This window comes from Sesamum indicum, linkage group LG6 (assembly GCF_026168435.1).
Source record: "Sesamum indicum cultivar Baizhima isolate 11 linkage group LG6, ASM2616843v1, whole genome shotgun sequence".
In the NCBI taxonomy this organism is placed as follows: Eukaryota; Viridiplantae; Streptophyta; class Magnoliopsida; order Lamiales; family Pedaliaceae; genus Sesamum; species Sesamum indicum.
Window position 1 is genome coordinate 6814455 of NC_142662.1, and position 19965 is coordinate 6834419.

The 19965-nt window shown below is 33.7% G+C and overlaps 2 protein-coding genes and 1 non-coding gene across 6 annotated transcripts; 2 read left to right on the forward strand and 1 right to left on the reverse strand.

The window, feature by feature from the left end:
- Positions 1–61: 61 nt before the first annotated feature.
- LOC148787673 (U2 spliceosomal RNA) lies at positions 62–257 on the reverse strand. Its single transcript, XR_016066261.1, has one exon. It is a non-coding gene; the product is annotated as a U2 spliceosomal RNA (small nuclear RNA).
- Positions 258–1692: 1435 nt separating this feature from the next.
- On the forward strand, positions 1693–5693 carry LA1 (La protein 1). Its single transcript, XM_011083522.3, has 10 exons — positions 1693–1878; positions 1994–2072; positions 2589–2738; positions 2825–2967; positions 3236–3384; positions 3673–3774; positions 3859–4273; positions 4718–4865; positions 5144–5225; positions 5436–5693. Exons 1-10 carry the CDS (start codon positions 1834–1836, stop codon positions 5545–5547), a joined length of 1425 nt encoding a protein of 474 aa, XP_011081824.1. The 5' UTR covers positions 1693–1833; the 3' UTR covers positions 5548–5693.
- Positions 5694–9588: 3895 nt separating this feature from the next.
- Positions 9589–17597, forward strand: PC-MYB1 (Homeodomain-like protein). 4 transcript variants are annotated; one of them, XM_011083520.3, is made up of 13 exons: positions 9589–9862; positions 10795–11008; positions 11412–11466; positions 12338–12395; positions 12830–12924; positions 13014–13117; positions 13380–13508; positions 13652–15368; positions 15756–16090; positions 16197–16311; positions 16395–16631; positions 16804–16919; positions 17276–17597. In XM_011083520.3, exons 2-13 carry the CDS (start codon positions 10932–10934, stop codon positions 17280–17282), a joined length of 3045 nt encoding a protein of 1014 aa, XP_011081822.2. In that variant the 5' UTR covers positions 9589–9862; positions 10795–10931; the 3' UTR covers positions 17283–17597. The 4 variants fall into 4 exon arrangements, with proteins under 4 accessions (XP_011081822.2, XP_011081823.2, XP_088737415.1 ...); XM_011083521.3 differs by having other exon boundaries at positions 10820–11008; XM_020695176.2 differs by lacking the exons at positions 9589–9862; positions 17276–17597 and having other exon boundaries at positions 10904–11008; positions 16804–17234.
- Positions 17598–19965: the final 2368 nt, after the last annotated feature.

The window sequence follows — 19965 nt, forward strand, 5'->3', positions numbered from 1 at the left end:
GCTAAGGGATGTCACTCTACTGATTAGACAAACATAAAAGGTTATCCACACTAAGTTTTGGGTGGGGTGTGCCAGGCCAAGGCAATAGTGCAAGACCAAGGTGACGCTCAAGAGCCCCAGCAGCAAGCTGCTGTGATGGGCTCTCCCCCTCAAAAAACTAATTTAATATCGTATGAGCCAATGGCTCATGTATCAGATATTAAACTGATAAGAACAGATACTACACTTGATCTTAGCCAAAAGGCCGAGAAAGGTATGCTTAAATCTGTATTTGGCTTCCCAATTTATAGTTGCACTGCATCATATTTTCTTTCCGCCCTCGATGTGGGACTACGGCTTCGCTTCCATCTTACTAGTAAACAAACACAAACTTGGAGTGCAAATAACACCAACCAGCATAAAACATTGAACAGTCTCTGGCTTTGCGAACCACACTAAGTTTAGTTGTTAAAATAATTCTGATGATCCTTGTCATTGTATATCTCGCACTATTAAAACTAAATCTATTAGCAATCACCTTGAGACTGCACTGTAGGGACCTAGCTCATAAGAACAAGACCCATGCACGGTATTCTTTAGTAAAAGACCAAAGAATAGTTCGCTCTGTGCTCACTGCGTGGCTGCGTGACTTTTGCATCTGATGCTTATAACTAACTTGTAGATCTCCTGGTGTGTTGTAGCAATGTGGGAGAAGTGAAATCTGGGGAAACAACCATTTGTACATGCCAAATTAGTTATTTGCATTCTAATTTCTCTCTTTTTTTTTTTTAAAAAAAAGAATCATACATCTTCTGTTTTTGTCACTATTTTCTTATAAATATTTTATTTTGAATAGAAGTATAGAATTTGTATAAACATACGGTGTGGCACAAATTACTAGTGTTAATATAGAAAATATAGATTAAATGATATAATCAACCATCCATCAATCTATTTATATTAATATAAAACAAACACATTGATCGTACCAATTTTTGATTATTCTATTTTACCATTTCATCCATTTTATTTTTTCAAAAATAATTGGTCTAATAGTATTTGATATTTTATTAAAAATTTTATAATTATAATTTTTTCTCTGAACCCACTATTCCATTTTTCTCTCTCATGTTCTGCATATTCTTTGCGCTCACATACTTTTATAATTTTAGTAAGCTATATTACAATTATCTTTTCTTCTCTCTCACATTCTTTATATTTATTTTTTCTTACAGCTTTCTTATTTTTAATAAACTAACAATTATAATTTTTTTTCCTTTCTTACTTGAACCCACATTTCTTTTTTCTCGCATACTTCTTTCTTTTTTATCATCACACTACGTTTTGTATATTTTTATAATTTTTTTTATCTAACACTATAATTATATATATATGTATTAAAAAAAATTCATACAACAACAATTAGTATTATTAAAAAAATACTGGTACCAATCTTATGGGACAAACGAAATAAATTAAATTTACAAAGTAGAATTCAATCCCACAATGTCATAATGGTGATAGTGGGGGGTTAGAACATTTGATGATGGAGTTTCACATTAACCGCCATTCATTGCAGTTGCTCAACCCCCAACTCGTACCCCATGCTTAGGGTTTGGATACATTATTTCTAAAAGAAAAAAAAAAAAAAGAAATTGAGAAAAATACCTGCCATATTTATTATAAAAAAAAAAAAGAAAAATGTTTTGAGGCACCGCGGTTGCACATCGCGGTGCCCCCTATTTCTTTAAAGCTTTCACAGCAACATAAAATAATTTTGCCTTCCAAACCCTAAACCGCTATTTCTCCTTCTCCTCTCTGCTCTCTCTCTCCTCTCAACTCACTGCTGCCACAATGGCATCTTTGGACGAAGAAATCGCGAAAAAAGTCATTCGTCAGGTGATTTGCAGTACATATTTTTCTTTTTTTTGAGATGGTGAGGAATATTGAGTTTTTGTTTTCGCTTTGTATATGACGATGCTTTTTGTATCTCGTTTAATTTTCGATGTTTCAGGTGGAGTTTTATTTCAGTGATAGCAATCTCCCAAGAGATGCATTTCTGAAGAAAACCATCAGCGAAAGTGATGATGGGAGTATCCTTTTGTTTTATGTTTATTTTGCTTATTCACGCTCGTAAAGTTGGTATACCTCTTGCATGTATGTGATCTTAACAAGTCATCGACTCTTTTATTTTTCGTTGTTTGGTTTACCTAACGATTTTTGGAGTCCAAGTTGCCAGCACCTTGTATTTTCGTTGTTTGGTTTGACAACTTTTATTTACGTTTGGCGTAAAAGTTAAAAGAACGATTATTTTCTATGGTTAGAATTAGTCCGACCCAAGTTGTTTGATTTTAGTTTGGGAATTACCAACTGAGGTATTTTATGACTAATGGAATGGCTATTGGGATAAAATAACATGCATAAACTATGATCTTCAGTTTGAAGGTGGTGCTACTGTCCAATTTCCATCACAAACTCTGATTTTTAAGAGGCTGAAGATTTAGGATTCAAAACACATTTTGGCTCCACGGAATAAAGAAGAGAAAAGAAAAGAAAAAAGTACATTTCTTAAGTTGTCTTGAAGAATTGCTTTCTTAACTAGGCTCTAGTGGTCAGTTTGGCGTTGATTTCCTCATTTTCCCGGATGAGAGGTCACTTGGGCATAGGAGATGCGAAACCAGAAGATGTATCAGAGGACACTGTTAAGGCAGTGGCTGAAACTCTGAGAACCTCTACATTTCTTAAGGTTTCTGAAGATGGTGAGTCTTTGAAGATGTACGACTGGTGTTTGCTTATGTCTAAAGATTTTGTTACTGATGGTTGCTTCTTTTTCTTCTTTGTTAAGGGAAGAAGGTTGGTAGAGTTACTGAGCTTGCAAAGCCCGAGGAGGTCATTAAGCAATCAGATGAGAGAACAATTGCTGCCTCACCCCTTGAATATGATGTCAAGATTGAAGATGTAGAAACATTTTTTGGAAAGTATGCTAAGGTATATCCTGAGAGAGTCTGCAAGTAGGCTTTGATTCATGGATGAAGGAAAAAGGACTATGCTCTTTTTCATCTGGGGTTAAGGTTTTAAATGTAAATGCTATTTATAAATGAGAATTGAACATGCGATTAACTTAGTAATTTGAAGCTTTTACCAGAACTTGGAAATTATTGTGGTAGCATTTCCACTTAATCTTTTAGAACTTTGGTTTAGTAGTAAGCTAATAACCATTCATGACCTGTGACTGCCCTTTTCTTTTTTGCTTTAGGTTAACAGTGTGAGGTTACCTCGTCATGTTGTTGACAATAGGTTGTTCTGCGGCACAGCCCTGATTGAGTTTTCAAGTGAGGAGGATGCTTCAAATATTTTGAAGCAAACCATAAGTTATTCAGGAGTTGAGTTAGAGCTCAAACCAAAGTAAGTATGCTAATTGAAATGTCTAACAGACATTTCTTCTTTGATGTTGGTTACTGTGTACATTCAGCTTCTGAAGTTCCCTACCTTTTATTTGTTTGTTTTTTGTGTGGAATCATTCACATTTCTCATGTTTAAATTTGATGCAAAATTTCTATGTAATATGTGGAAAAATTAGTATTTTTTTGTCTTCCATTTTGAAAAGCTTTGCTTGAGTGGGATGTCAGTGAGGTATTTGTTGATTTATGAGAGATCTTCCTTTATGCTTTTCATTTTACCTCCTTGATGCAGGAAGGACTTTGACGAAGAAAGAGCTAAGCAAGAAGAAGAAGCTGCAAAGACTCGGACACAAGTAGGTTCAAACCGCAGAGAAAAGGCCAACGCTGAGCCTGAGTGGGTGTTCCACCAAATGATTTATAGTGATAGTCCTTATATTACTGTCATTTTAGTTTAATCTGAGAGCTTTGATTGTGGCAGCTATCCCAAAGGCTTAATTGTTGCGTTTAAATTGAAGAGCATCTCTGCTGAAGATTCTACCACACAAAATGGTAATCATGAGTCAGTGAGTGATGATGCAGTTGTCTCTAAGAAAGATGGAGAACAGGATAAGCCACAAGTTAATTCTGAGGAGACTGGACAAGATGTTAGAGATATGACAACAAATCATGTAGAGAATGTTGGGAAGGATGAGGAAAAGGAAGCAGCTAAGACTGGTGCAGAGACTGAAGCCCAGGAACCAGAAGATGCAGAGAAATCTCCAGACAACCAGGATGACAATGAAGACCAAAGATCAGGTGAAGGAAAAACAAACATTGCATCTTACAAGGACAACAAAGATGTTGTTTTAAGAGAGGATCTAAAAAGTATTTTCCAAAAGTTTGGCACTGTTAAGGTAACTACAGATTTCTCTCCCCTTCTTTGTAACTTTAATTGTGGAATGTTGCTTTTAGCAATATTTGAAGGAAAGACTAATCCGTATTTGTACATTAACTGAATATGATTTAGTCTAGTTCCAAACTGATGTTCTAAATTATCTATTAGCCTGTTTTGGAAACAAAAAGAGATCAGATGGCTTTCCTCCAAAAGATATTTTTTTTAAATTTCTCTGGTTTCCCTGCTGCGGTCTTTATGGTGTCTATTTTTTAGCTATTGGTCTGGATCGTAGAGTTTTGATATAACTATCTGTTTGTCCTGAATTAGTTGTCCAAGTTTAAGCATCACCCCTCTAAATGTAATCTGGAAATTGCTCTGTTAAATTTTGTTTCCCTATTTTCTGATTCCAACTTTTTAAACATTTTTTCTGATATTTAGATTATCCATATGTTTCTTTGTGCAGTTCATTGATTTCAAGATCGGATCAGACTCTGGTTATGTGAGGTTTGAAGACGCTGGAGCTGCTCAGAAAGCTCGAGCTGCTTCTGTGCTCACTGAGGAGGGTGGTTTAATTGTGAAAAATTTCATTGCCACTCTGGATCCTGTAACTGGTTTGTAACAAGTTCTCTCTTCATCTGCATTTAATTTTTTGTTTCATTTAAAATTCATATCTGTCTCTTGAAAGATATGGATTTCTTACTTAGTATCATTCTGCATGACGAATCTTATCTCTGTTAACTGGTTTCTGTGAGATGTCAAGTTGTGTTCTTCAGTGGCCGTGACATAGTTTTACTCTACATGTATTTCTAGCTCTGCTTGCCCTAAATATTGATGAAGTAGGCCTACATGTACCTTAACTTTTAGCCTCATCTTTATATCTCTACTTCAGGTGAGGCTGAGAAGGAATACTGGAGTTTACTTCGCAATAACCAGGAGAAGTATCGTGACAATTACAAGAGCAACCGTGGAAGGTATGATATATGCACACTTTCAGTTGATTAAATGCACTAATATTCAGATGTTGTAATATTGGCCATATTGACTATTGAGAGAACCCCGCCCATATTTCCCAAACCAAAAATATAAAAATAATGAGAATGGTGTCGGGAGGAGCAGAATAAGAAATGTACACTACTCCTGCTGCACGATGGCCTTATAGATATGCTGTTGATGCTTTACAGGGGAGGAAGGCACAACAGAGGCGGTAGGCATTTTGGTGGGAAGCATCATCGCTCCAGAGAAAATGACTCCGCAAATCGCCCCAGCAAAGTCCAGAAAGTTGGAGCAGCATGAAACAGTGATCTTGTTGCTCGATTCTACCAATCAATTTTGTGCCCTCTTTATTAGTATTTTATAATCATCCTCTGGTTTTGTGATTCTACTAGTTCTAAACTTGTTATCGCAGCAGTTTCAAATATATATATTGGCAGTTCTGTTAATTTCTAGTTCTCTGAAATCCGGCATCATTATATCGCATCTCTATTTTTACTCCATTAATGCCATTGGGAATTCCGCAGATATGCTGTTAATTGAAATTTCAAGATTGTTATGGCACAACTGCTGCTACTCACAAAGTCCAGATTTCCCATATAATTACTAGTTAGATCTGTAAAAACTGGAGGCGGTCATGTTTGTGATTGCATGGTATTTAATTCTCACGACAAAAAAATGACATTTGAATGAAATGAAAATAATTTTTGCATTTCTTTTGAATGTGTTTGAAACTCATTAGAATTCAAAAAGTGTTAGGCGATAATGATTATAATAATCTATTTTTAAAAATATTGATTCATTCTTTTCAATGAAAAATATTTTAATTTTTATATTGATATTTACCATAATTTTATTATAGATATATATGTTTTGACTTATATAGTCAATATATTCTCTTAGATAAAAGTTATTTTTAAAATTTAAAATTTAAAATTTATTGGAGACACATTTATACGTACTACGTGTACTGATACTACTTTTTCCCCCAAGTAACAGGTCTACATTTAGTTGAAAGTCACACATTTACTACACAGGACAAAAAAACTTCCAGTAGAGTACAGGAGGCTTCCGTGTGTACGCGTGCGTGCCAGAACTGCAAAACCCTAATGGGCCACAAGAAACTTCCAGATCAACATTATCTTTCACTGGTGTTTTGTAATTGTAACCCTAGCCGCCTTATTCTTATATAAGACCCTCATCTTCTCATCACCCCCTCCGACAGCCCTGCGTTTCCACAGCAGAGCAGATACACTCCAGAAAAAACAGTCCTCCAACATGGGTGTGTTCTCTTTCTTTATCGTCAAGATCTCCAGGTTCAAACATGCCACTGCTTTTGATACTTGGTTGAGTATGTGTTCGACCACCGTTTCTTTGTATAATCAATTTCGTCGATAGTTTGTGCAAGGATGTGGATATCCTATACAAGATTCTTGACAGTTTGTGCAAGGATGTCGACAGTTTGTGCAAGGATATCGATAGTTTGGGCAAGAACGTTGATAGTCTGTATTAGAATATCGATAACTTATGTATGAATTCTGACAGTTTATGTAAGGATATTGACGGATTATGCAAAGGTATCGATGGATTATGCAAAGGTGTTGATAGTTTGTGCAAGCATACGAAAAATTTGAAACTATCGGAACTTTTGCATTAGATTAAAGTTGGGTACTTAATTTTGTTTGGATGGAATCGTATCTAATTATTGGATAGCCTGTGCAAAAATTGTAGAATTTTTTATGTTTTTAGAGAGATTTCTTGTATTTGAATTATATATGTTTTATGAAATTTATTCAGTTAGTTTTTGCAATTTTTGTTGTAATGGTTGCTTGTATCCAACAAGTTGAATTCAAAAATGAACAATTTTTTATGAGTTTGGATTTCATTTAAATGCTCTGTTTTCTTTGCCATCTCACCGGACGCAGTGGACAGAATCTTCAAAAATGAAAAATGAATACCGTCTCTCAGAAGGGAAATTAGACACCACAAAATAATAATTTTTTTTTTAGTCATTAAAATACAATGATTTATTTTTTTATATTTTTTAAAATATAATAATATATCTTTTATAATTTTTAAAATAAAATAATATATTTCCTTAAATTACATCCGAGTATATTGCATGAAACTCTATTATATTTATTTATATTTAAAAGATAATGCACAAGGCATAATTATATAACAAATTAGAAAAGGTAGGACTGTAGAATTCTGTTCCGAATATATGTGATTTCGCACCACCAAATTTTTTTTATAAAAAATATAATTGCATGACCCTTGATATTTTCAATACATTAAACAATTGAGTAATACATATATCAATATAATTAAAAAAATAAAATAAACTAAATTAACTTAAATAAATACTCATATGTTCGAATTCACAATATCGAACTTCAACTTTGATTTTATCATTAGTTTGATGTTTTGAATCACTCTTTTGAAATCATGAATTTGAAGTCATCATTTATTAATGGAAGAAACACTACTCTTTGCGTTTTGTGTTAGAAAAGAAACTATCAAATAATAAAATTAAATACGAGTTATGTGTCTTGAAAATCATTAGTATTTCTACACACGGAAATTAATCCCAAAAAATGCCATTCTACATTTTAAATTGTCGATCAGTGTACATGTAAAAAAGTGAGCTTATATTATCTTTCCCGTTCTACATATAAAATAGAAAATATAGTTGTAATTATAATTATATCCTCATATAATATCAATACAATTAACCCTATACTTTATTATAGTATAAGGTTTATTTGCGATATATATTGTGAATTTTCTTTCATTATCGATATTTTATTCGACAATTTAATTAAATACTGAAACGTCTTTAGCAATAGTAAAATCGTAATCAACAGTAATACCATGTTCAAAAACTGCCTAAATTTTTACTTTTACTACATTTTACATCTTAAAAATGAGTATTACCTTTTTGGTATGATTCTTGCCTTAACTATTTTTATATTTGTACAACTTGATTTCCTTCATTTATTACCACATTCATTATTTCAATAATGGCAATGCACAACTTATAATTGATGCATGTCTTAAAAATACGGTAAAGTCTATCATAAGGTATATTGAAAAAAATTATAATAAATATTTCAGGATAATTGTAATTTTGATTTCTCAAACAAAGCCACTTATGTAATTTTGGTCTTAACAAAATTTGAGGTTGTAATTTTTGTCTTCCGACTGTTGTTTTTCAATTTTGTAGTATTTTTTCAATCTGAAGGGGAAAAATTAGTCATTTTTCTTCAATTTTGTAGTATTTTTCAAGTTTTGGTCCAATGTATCGATTTTCACATTTTTTTTCCCCGAAGCTTCAAGAGATAAAAAAAACAACATATAATTTTAACTTTAACTTTTATTTATTTAGTTTGTCCGAATTTTTCTAATATATGGATAAAATAAATATGATAGTCAATATTATAAAAATAACACTATAAGTATGATAAAATCAATATTTTGAGTTACACATATGTTGCAAGTATCGCAATATTTATAAAATAGGTTATTGACAATATTTTGTTAAGATTATGTAGAAAATTTATTGCTTAAATTCATTTTCTGACGGGGGGGGAGGGGTTCTCTATCGAAGTTTGAAGAAAAATGGGAGAACCAAAGTTATAAAAATACCACAAAATAAGAGGACAATGGCTATTTTTTCCCATTTAAATAAAACTTAACGGAATGACTGAAAATGCCAAAAAAAAAAAAAAAACTAAAGTTTGAGAAAATCCAAAATCACAACCTCAGATTGTTTTAGGATTAAAATCATAATAATTCCCAATAATTTTCAAATATTTATAAATGACTTAATTTTATGAATGGTAAAAAATCTTGATCCATGTTACAAGCCAAATAGTCATAATATACACTACCAACTAAGAAACATATCAAGATTGGTACAATAGAAATAGCACCAAATCATTGTAATTAGAAAAGTAATTAATTCATAATCAAATAAAAATATATGAGGAGTATTTTGGAAGCAATTTCCAAATGAAAGCAGGTAGTAATTGGTATAATATAAGAATAATTATGGATGATATGTATAATTAGGACATAATTAAGTATTATGTTGTGATTAGTAGTTGTAATTACGGGAAAAGAGTAATTAATTGAATTTCTCCTTTTTTCAGGTGGAAATTAATTAATTGTAAATGCGGGTATTTGTATTTGGTGGAAATTCAAATAGTACCGTTGGGATTAAACCTTTGAGAGAGGGACAGCGACACGTGGCGCAATCCAATCGGTTATCAGGAAAAATGTTGTTCGACCTTTACCATCAGGTTTTGAAACTATACTCCGCCTCTTTTATTTTGAATTCTAGGACCGTTTTCTTATTTTACTCTCTCTCTCTCTCTCTCTCTAAAACACACCGTTCACACACTAATTCTCACTCAAAATACACTCAGCATCTGTACCTCGTTTCGTTTTCTTTTCTAAATTTCGCCGTGCGTTTGCAGATCGTTTTTTGTTTATCTGTGTAATTAAATGTATAAAAAGGATTAGGTTGATTTTGGATCTGGAAATGCTCGTTGAGACGATCGGGTGGAGCTCGAGTCTTGCTTTTGTTCGATTGAAATTCATTGAGCTGAGTTCAGTAAGTTATTGGATTCTTATCCGCGCCTTTTCATCTTCACTTGGAGTATGGTTGTTCTAGTTCTCGAATTTCATTTTTTTTTTTTGAATGTTATTGCTGGGTTTGTGTTAGGAAATGCATGAATTTCACGATTAGAACCCTAATTTGGAGGAATTTTTAAGTTGGAATTCAGATGATTCCCGCTTATTTTTTTGGATAAATTTGACTGTTTGACTTCTTTTTCCTGGGTATAGCAGTGTTGTTACATCTTGTTTTGTTTCAATTGAGATTATTCAGTTGTTTTGTTTTTGTTGGCTTTAGAATCATGACTTGTACATTTTCCCGTTAACCGCATTTCTCTTGCTTGGAAAACGTAGTAGCTTTTGCATTTTCTGATTTTTGCTTGAGGCTTTTTGTTATACAGTTCAAGAGTTATGTTCAGGAAAGAATATTATGTCCTTAACCAGGAAAAATTGCGGGTACGTCATAGCAAACTTTTATGTTGGGTGGTTTCCTCCCTGCAAATTTAGGTCCATGAATGACGAAGCCTGATGGCAGTATTTGAATTATGATCTTTTCAATTCACCATTAAATTCTATGTTAGGAAATCTCATCTGTCATTACCCATTAACTTGTCCTGAATTTTAAATTCCAATAGGCGACAAAATGTTCAAGTTAATTAGATACAGCTCGTTTACTGAAGAGAAGCATCTTTTGCTATTTAATATATTCAACGGATAGTTAAAGCAGAAAATTGAAGCAGCCTGACCTTTTCATAAACATTTAATGGCTTGCCAACTTTTTGGTTTTTTCGACGAGATCACGAATAACTTATGAAAGAGAGTCGATGCTTTCTGAATGCTTACTAATCTTTATATTTGCTTGCTTATCTGCGTTGCACTTGCACTTATATATATCCTGACTTTCTTTCGTTTTATTTTCCAAATTCTTAGCTTTTGACTTCATCCTGGACTGCAGTAGTGCCTACCTATTTATAGGTAGGATATAATGATTTGGAGAAGACATTCTGGAGAAAATTGCCAACTTGTGGGAATTGGCTTATACAAATTTGCCTACTTTTCAAGTAGATATGGAAAGTGATCGGACTAGCAACGCACTATCAGATGGTACCAGAGATGGTCTACAACGAGCTCGACCTTTACATGGGTAACCTTGTTAAGCACATAGTATCTGCTATTCTCCATTTTACGTGATTATCATTTTTTAAATTTGTTGCCTGTTCTAGTGCGTGATATTTTAAGTGATTAATTGATGGGGTGAGAGTGGGTCCCTCCCCCCCTTTTTTTGTGTTTGCAAAATAGACATGTTTGTGGGTTCTCTCAGTGAATTTTAACAGAAGTTAGCACCTATGAACTAACTAGTTACATTTCTAGGGATACTTTCTGAAAATGTAGGCTTTGACTTCACAATTCTTTTTCAAGTATTAAACTTGTACTACGTTGGAAATTGGATATCCTCTATTTCCTTTTATCTAAATCAAAACAATGCAAATGCAGTGACATTTAGTTGGAAAAAGTAAGATATGTCATTTCTCATACTTATTTTGCAGGAGGACAAGTGGCCCCACAAGACGTTCCACAAAGGGGCAATGGACTCCGGAAGAGGTTAAGCAATAACCAAAACCTTTTCCACAGTTGCAAATCTAATCTATCTGTATAGGCAACTTGCTCTGCGCTGATTTTTATCTGCAGGAATACAAGATGTCCCACCATGTGGATGCATTTTATCTTTAAGAACCTGCACATTTAGATGTATTTGCATGTTTATGGATACTGGAAGACAATTTGTGATACTGCACCTTTTTGTATTCATCTTCTCATAATTTTGTGGATAATTTGAATTGAACAAATCTAACCTGCCCTCTTGATAAACCAGCACTTAAGTTGTTTGCTTATCATCTTGCTATTGATCAGTTTCATGGAAATCAATTGCTAACATTGTTTTATTTGGCCAGTAAGTGTAGTACTTCTCCTTAAATTTAAAGAGCAAGTCAAAAGAACATAGCGATATCGTGTGATTAGCTCATTATTCATGTCTGGTTCTATGTTGAAACTTGAAAGGTGCTTGAACTGCATTTTATAATGGCTCTGGTGGTCAAAACACTGCAAATTGCTTAGATAGATGGCTGTAATTTGTAAGGAAGAGTTGAACACAATTTCGTAAAAGCTATGGATGCTTTGGTTATAAAACTTTTAGATAAGAAAACTGAGTTTAAGGATGCAGTTGGTTGTTCCAGTGATGGATAAATTTGAATGTACTCGTGGAATAATCCTGTAAATAGCCTAAGTTTGAGTGAGACTGATTACTGAATTTTGGTAGAAGGTTCATGTTTATATTCTCTTTGCATTCCATTTTTAAACTGGAGTTGGTTCTATCTTTCTTTTTCATTTTTTACCCGAGATTAAATCATCCCACGCTTACGCATGATGGACTTTTATTTGTGATCTAAATGCTTGTTTCTTTGTTTTCTGACAGGACGAGATACTGCGCATGGCTGTTCAACGCTTCAAAGGAAAAAACTGGAAAAAGATAGGTAGTTATATGAATTAAAAGCCTTTTCTCATTTATTACTTGTGTAAGCAGAAATAGGTTTGATATATCACCTAGTGAAGTTTAGAGAGATACTTGGAGAACTAGGTGATATATCAAACCTATTTCTTTTATGTGGTCTACATTTTTCTATTGGTAATTGGCAAGGAAAATATTGTGAACTATTGCTTTCTCAATAAATTGGGTCAAGCACCTTTTTAATTCCCATGCTTTCTCCTCATTCCCTAATCTTTCTACATAAGTTGATGCTGCACAAATGGCCCTTTTTTGTTCTAATGTATTACCTTGAATGAGGTGTGTAATATTATTTGCAGTATTCTAGTTGCTAGTCCATTTTGCATCCAAATTGATAACTAGCTGAAAATCTAACTGTTCAAGTGGCCTTATTTTTCTATGTGGTACATATGCTATATGTAGCGGAGTGTTTCAAGGATCGAACAGATGTACAATGCTTACACAGGTGGCAGAAGGTTCTTAATCCAGATCTTGTAAAAGGTCCATGGTCAAAAGAGGTTGGTAACTTCTCTCTATTCCTTTCTTTTGGATCCTGTCTCAATTAAAATAAAATTTTTCGATGTAATTACTCTTTTTTATAAATTAGGAGGATGAAATAATAATTGAACTGGTGAATAAATATGGGCCAAAAAAGTGGTCTACCATCGCACAACATCTTCCTGGACGCATTGGAAAGCAATGTCGGGAAAGGTAAGCTTGCAGAAATTTTTATCTCTGTGTTCTCACACTGATGTCCGTATATATCTTTTCACTGTTTAAAGAACTCAATTTTGATGTTTCAGAAACTTTATGAGCTAGGGATATAAGATTAGCGTTGGTTTTTCTAAATATTAATTGCTCAATGTACATTGTTGACTGATGGGTTATTATGTGTTCTCAAAGGTGTTGATTTAATCTCTTGTAGTTTCTCTTGTGCAGTATACTTTACTTGTTATATTATTGTATTATGCAGGTGGCACAATCATCTTAATCCTGGCATAAACAAAGAAGCTTGGACACAAGAGGAAGAATTGGCTCTGATTCGTGCCCATCAAATTTATGGAAACAAGTGGGCAGAGTTAACTAAGTTCTTGCCCGGGAGGTACAGGACTACATATTAGTTACAGAAGTAATAATTCAACTACGTACAGAAAATATAATCTTCACATGTCTATCTTTTCCTTGCTATGTGTTTTCTTCTGGCTTTTACTCATTTTGATTTCCGTTCTATGTGTTGGCCATCAGAACTGACAATGCAATAAAGAATCATTGGAATTCTTCTGTCAAGAAGAAATTGGATATGTATTTGGCATCTGGGTTACTTTCACAGTTTCAAGGTCCAATCCTTCTTAGCCATCCAAATAACTCAGCAGCATCTTCTTCTTCAAAAGCACAACAAAGTGGTGAAGATGATAGAGATGGAGCAGAAGTCGAGGAAGCTTCTGAATGCAGTATATCTCAATCTACAAACAATGCAATCAACAGAACTGAACATCCCAGTGGAGACTATAGGGTGACTGAAGAATCAAGTGCAATCCCCTCTTCCGAAGATTATCGTCCTGCGTTTCAAGAAGTCATGTATGCCATACCTGCAGTACCTTGTGAACCGGGTAACAAGTTTCTTGAACATGACTTCTCTATAGATTGGGGGAGCTTCGCAGGGAAAGAATGGCAGGCAAACACAAATGAGCTACCTGACATGTCTTTGCTGGATCTTGGGCAAGAATCATCTATGTTCATCCCATCTTTAACTGGTAGGGATAACAATGAACCCTTTTCAACAGAGACTTACATGGAAGGTGCTTCTATTCCTATGGTAAACATGGTTGTGGGTTCTGACACGCCTAATCCCATAGCTAATTCGGACTGCAATGAGGGATATCCTGAGGTTGATCATGATGGATGTCCCTCTGAAAATTTTATTAGCAACTCCAATGGACCTCCGGATACATTACTTCGTAATTATTCAAATTATCAGTTGCCTTATGTGCAGTCGGCTATGCTGGGAACTTCGTTTACAGAACCTCTGCCTCTTCGTACTCAACTTCCCCCTGATGTTGATCCACTCATGTTTGGTATAAATCCAGATCAGTGTAATGATTCTTCAAATGTGAATGTTGAGCAGGAGTCTATTTCACCAAGTATGCATGATAGATTTATCTCTGCCAAGGAGTCTGATTGCTCTCCTAGTGCGGATGGCTCCAATGAGGCAAAGAGATCCCCAAAACGAGTTCCGGCTAATGATTTTGTATTGGCACCATTGAATGATTCTCAATGTTGTTCTTCCAAGGAAAAAGATCCAGCTGAATCAGATGAACTGAAAGACTCAGGAGCTTTATTCTATGAGCCCCCTCGTTTTCCAAGCTTGGATATTCCGTTTTTCAGTTGTGATCTTATACAATCTGGCACTGATATGCACCAAGAGTACAGTCCGCTTGGCATACGCCAACTGATGATTTCTTCCATGACTCCATTCAAGCTGTGGGATTCACCATCTAGAGATGGTAGCCCAGAGTCTGTTCTAAAAAGTGCTGCCAAAAGTTTTACAGGCACACCATCCATACTGAAGAAAAGACATCGTGATCTGGTGTCTCCTTTGTCGGAAAAGAGAGGTGAAAAGAAGCTTGAATGCATTTCTAAGCAAGAGACCTTTTCCAACATGATCAATAACGATCTTTCTGAATTAGAAGTTATGTTTAATGAGTGTATAGACCAGAAAGGAGCAATGCCATCATTATCTCCAAAGAGTAAAGGAAAGTGTGAAGCACTCTGTATGGATAAAGAAAATGTGGGCCCTGCTTGTGGACAGGGAAAACACGAGAGCAACGAATGCATTCTCACTTCAGAAAACATAATCTCACAAAAAGAGTTCAATATCAGTGAGTGTTCAGACAAGATACCAGAACACACTGCTGTTGCTGAAGTCAAAGCTAAGGGCATGAGGAAAAATGCAATGGACTCGGTCAGTACTTTCTCATTTCCTTTTTTCCCTTGGATTGGTTAAAGGGATAGAAGTTTAGTTTTCAAAGTAAAAACTTGGAGGAAGCTAAAAGCTAGCTTGTTATGGACCTCTTGTCTAATATCTATCAACTTATAAATTTCCTTTGTGAAAAACTGTGTTACTTTAGGTCTCTCAAAAAGATGTGGATACTGCAGTTCTCAACATGATTTGATGTAATCCAAATTTTTTGTGAGATTATATTGCTTTTCTGATTTAACTGATAGCTACTATGGTTATCCTCTATCAGAAGACGTGACAAGGGAGTTGCATTAACTAAAATGAATCTTCAGGTTCTTTCCCAATGTGAATCTGTAGTCTGATCTTGTGCTACTGTTCTTTTTCTGACAGGCAAAAGAGTTTTCCGGAATCCTTGTTGAACATGATATGAATCACCTGCTATTCTTTTCTCCTGACCGTTTTGGGATTAAGGGTGATAGATCAATTGGTCTGAGTGCCAGAGCTCTTGGAAACCAATATGCTAGGAAAATTGATGCTGTATCAGAACATGGAGCTAGTTTATCTTCAGCTGAGACATCATGTCTTTCTGTTCTTTGTTCTCCTCGACTCAGCGCAAAGAAGGATGGTACCAATTTGATCATAACTACATCGCTGCAATCCTTGAGTCCTTCAGAGAAGAAGGCTGAAAGTTCCAGCAAGGGTGTAGCTTTTGAAAACAATAGCATGTAAGACTGAATGTAGCTGCAAATTCCAGTTCTATTATGCTTGGACTTCCAAGTCCTTCCTAGCGCTCTGGATTTCCTAATTTTCTTTTTGATTGTATGTTTCCAGATTTATGGAGACACCATTTAAGAGAAGTATAGAATCTCCTTCTGCATGGAAATCACCTTGGTTTATCAACAGTTTTGTGCCAGGCCCCAGGGTCGATACAGATATAACAATTGAGGTGTGGGAAATCCCAGTAGTCAAGAACTTTAACAAATTCATTTTTTCTTCTGAATATGTATCCCATAATAGTTGTGCTTGTAGGACATTGGTTACTTCATGAGCCCAGGGGAGCGAAGTTATGATGCCATTGGATTAATGAAGCAATTAGGAGAGCAGACTGCGGGTGCATTTGCTGATGCCCAGAAGGTCTTGGGAGATGAAACTCCAGAAACTTTAGTTAAAGCAAAATGCTCCACAAACCAGGAATTGGAAAAGGAGAACAACCACGGTCCAAACACTCAGACAGAACATCATTCCATTTTGGCTTCAAATTTCATGGTACATTTCTCATGAATTAATCCAAGAAGCTGCCTTATTTTCCCTCTTATGATACTTTCGACTTTACACTGTTGCAAGTGGTAGTCCTGACTGCTTTAATGCGTTAGCGAAAATGTTGTGTACGGTTAAGAAATTACAGCGCCACAAACTAACTTGGGATAATCCTTTGCAGGCGGAGAGACGTGCGCTTGATTTTAGCGAATGTGGAACACCTGCCAAGGAAACTGGAAAATTTGCAAGCAGCATTGGTATCTCAAGTCCCTCTTCTTATCTGCTGAAGAGTTGCAGGTAGAGAGAGGCAGCCTTTAACGGCTAAACCATCCTTCTCCTGAAATACCTTGAAACCTGTAGTTTATACTAGTATAATGTATGCCATTTAATCTTTTATATGAATTCCATTTATTCAATATCTACAGTCCCAAATTAGCGCCACACCCCCTCCCCCACCCCCCCACCCCAAAAAAAAAAAAAAAACAAAGAAAAGGAAAAGAATTACAGATCTCGACGAATAGGCGGGATTTCGATATATATACCTTTTTTGTTCAGTATGGAGATGTATGGACTTGATTCAATTAATTGCTTTATAGGCTCTTTTGTTGCTTACCTTCGTTCTCATAATGACGATTTCTAAATATTGAAATCAGGAATTGATGCTTTGATGTTTTCATATACTGATTGGAAGACCTCTGACCTTGTCTTTCCTTTTTTCGGTTCCGTATGAAAATTGGAACTGCGGAGCGGAAATTCCCCAGAAAAGTGTTTGCTGTTGGCCTGGTAACTAAATTGTGATCACTAAATTTCACTGTCATTCTTTTGTACATTATATTGCCAAAGTGTGTAGAAACGAGAATAAAGACTCACAGTGTGCAGAAAGATTCTTGAATTCAGTGACCAACTCCCACTATGAATAACCTCAAGAGTTTCATGCATGAACTTTGTATGACAATTGTGTGCATAATTCAGTAATTCCTTTAAATTTTTATTGCAAATTGGGTTAGAAGCCTATCTGATAGCAAAGAAGCTACCCTAACTATTCGCTCAAATCAGGCATGAAGACTGAAAGCCCTATATCTGAGCTACTCATACAGCAAGGATATTCTATAATAAATGTAATACATGATATTTGTTGATTCGATTCGGATAAAAGGGTGTTTGACTCAACTTAATTAAAACATAAAAGAAGTTGGCCCACATGAATGAGCAGAAAATGTGGACTTTTTTATTCCTCAAATATTTTTCATTCAAATAAATAGCTCTTTCAGGTTTTATATATGTTGGATTAAATATGTTTTTCTCATTGAACTATGCTTGATAAAAGTATTTTATTTTTTTAAACTAATAAATGTAACATTTACCTTTTTGATTGAACAAAATTGTCTCTCATATACTGAATAATTATATTATTTAATATATTTTAGTATTTTGAACATTAAACCATCACCAAATTAATTTTTAATAAGTGAATAAATAAAAAATAGAGCAATAATTTAAGATATAACACAAATATAATATCCTGAACGACTCATATATGCTTTTGAAAATAAATTCACAATATATATGTTTAACCAAAAACTAAACCTCTTTTAGGAAAAAAATGAATATATATATATATATATCATATTTTCAAAGAAAATATACTTAAAAAATGGATATGTAATTGCTCATTTTTATCTAAAAAGTTAAATAATTTATTGTACTGATTGATTATTTAACTGAGTCTGTAAAATGTAATAAAATTAGAACTATTTAATTTACTAATATATTTTACTTTATTATAATTAAATATCCAATTAAGTTAATTAAACTTAAAATAATAAATTGTTAAAAGGAGAAATCCTTTGAACTACAAATAAATATATCTATATATAATGTAAGAACAACATTATTTAAATATTTAATATAATGTAACTACGTCAAAAATAAATCAAGGGGCAAAGTGTATTTAATACTTATATATATTTGAGGGAATTTTGTAATGATAACGTACCAAATTATTGTTTTCTTTGTTGATTTGATTCCGGATATGACATAGAAAGCAGTTGCTTTACATTAAATGGGTAGTTATCATATAGTTATAAATATCGATCTAGATTTTGCGTAATACCGACGGGGCTTTAATTCAAAATTTTCATTGGCTTAGCTTCCTTATTTAATTTTAGGGATAATCACACCTCGTTCCCTGAAATTTGGTATAATTACACTTAAATTTTATATAATTTAAGAAATTACATCTAGCACCTTCAAGATTTGCTTCTATGAACAAATAAGTCTATCCGTTAGTTAAAATTTATCGAATTTATTGTTATTAATTAAAAAAGATCTATATTAACCCCTAATTGACTTATTATTGACTTATAGCAGGTTAAGTAAATCTTTTTTATGATCAAATTACCCTCATATGTATTCACGCATTAATGCATGATTTTCACTGTTACAAGGGCAGTCCAGTTCGAAAAAAACTGTTTGATCTACAATAAAGTAGTAATAAGTCAATCAAAGGCAAGCATCAATTTTCTTTCAATTTTTCTATTAATATCAGCAAATTTAGTGAATTTTGACTAATGGGGAACTTATTTGTTAAACGAAAGCAAATTTCAGGAGTGTTACATGTAATTTTTCAAACTACATGGGGTCTACATATAATTACACTAAATTTAGAGGTGGAAACCGTAATTATCCCTGAATTGAATGCCATATGAATTTAATATAACCAGCTATAATAATGAGTATTAATTATTCCCAAAGTCAAATTACTGCCTAATTAAGTGGAATGTTGGCCTTCAAACTTTGGCTGCGCCAACCCATATGGAATCTATTTTAATACTTAACTGATCTACTAATTCTCTCATTACATTAACTTTACCAAAGATTGATTAATATAATTGATATATATATATATATATATATATATATAAGTATTAAAACTTTCTACTAATTTATGTGCTTGTTATAGGACCCTAACTCAAAATTTCATCTACATTCATAATTAAGAGTCAGTGGAAGAAATTTAACATTTAATGATGACAATTTGTTATGATTAAAAAAAAAACCCATAGTAAATAGTTATCGAGCCCGGCTCACAATGATTGTTAGCAGTGATTTTTATGAGTAGGGCTAAAAAAATTAGACATGATAAAAATATTTACTATGGCTCATATATAGTCATGGCGAATTTTTTTTTTTTATGATGAATAATTTAATCTTTTTGTATTGATTTTTATTTAACTATGATTTAATGAGACTTATTAGAACAGTTTTAGTCTGTATGATAAAATTATAATTAATAGTAAATTTTGTTTTAGTGAGCAAACAAGTATATGATCATTATTAAGGA

What these genes read in the sequence shown, in the direction of transcription:
- PC-MYB1 (XM_011083520.3), top strand. Translation starts at nt 10,932, where the DNA reads ATGGAAAGTGATCGGACTAGCAACGCACTATCAGATGGTACCAGAGAT. An exon ending in GGCAATGGACTCCGGAAGAG is followed by an intron (nt 11,467 to 12,337) that starts GTTAAGCAATAA and finishes GTTTTCTGACAG; the next exon opens with GACGAGATACTGCGCATGGC. An exon ending in AAGGTCCATGGTCAAAAGAG is followed by an intron (nt 12,925 to 13,013) that starts GTTGGTAACTTC and finishes TTTATAAATTAG; the next exon opens with GAGGATGAAATAATAATTGA.
- LA1 (XM_011083522.3), top strand. Translation starts at nt 1,834, where the DNA reads ATGGCATCTTTGGACGAAGAAATCGCGAAAAAAGTCATTCGTCAG. An exon ending in AAAAGTTTGGCACTGTTAAG is followed by an intron (nt 4,274 to 4,717) that starts GTAACTACAGAT and finishes TTCTTTGTGCAG; the next exon opens with TTCATTGATTTCAAGATCGG. An exon ending in CACTCTGGATCCTGTAACTG is followed by an intron (nt 4,866 to 5,143) that starts GTTTGTAACAAG and finishes TCTCTACTTCAG; the next exon opens with GTGAGGCTGAGAAGGAATAC.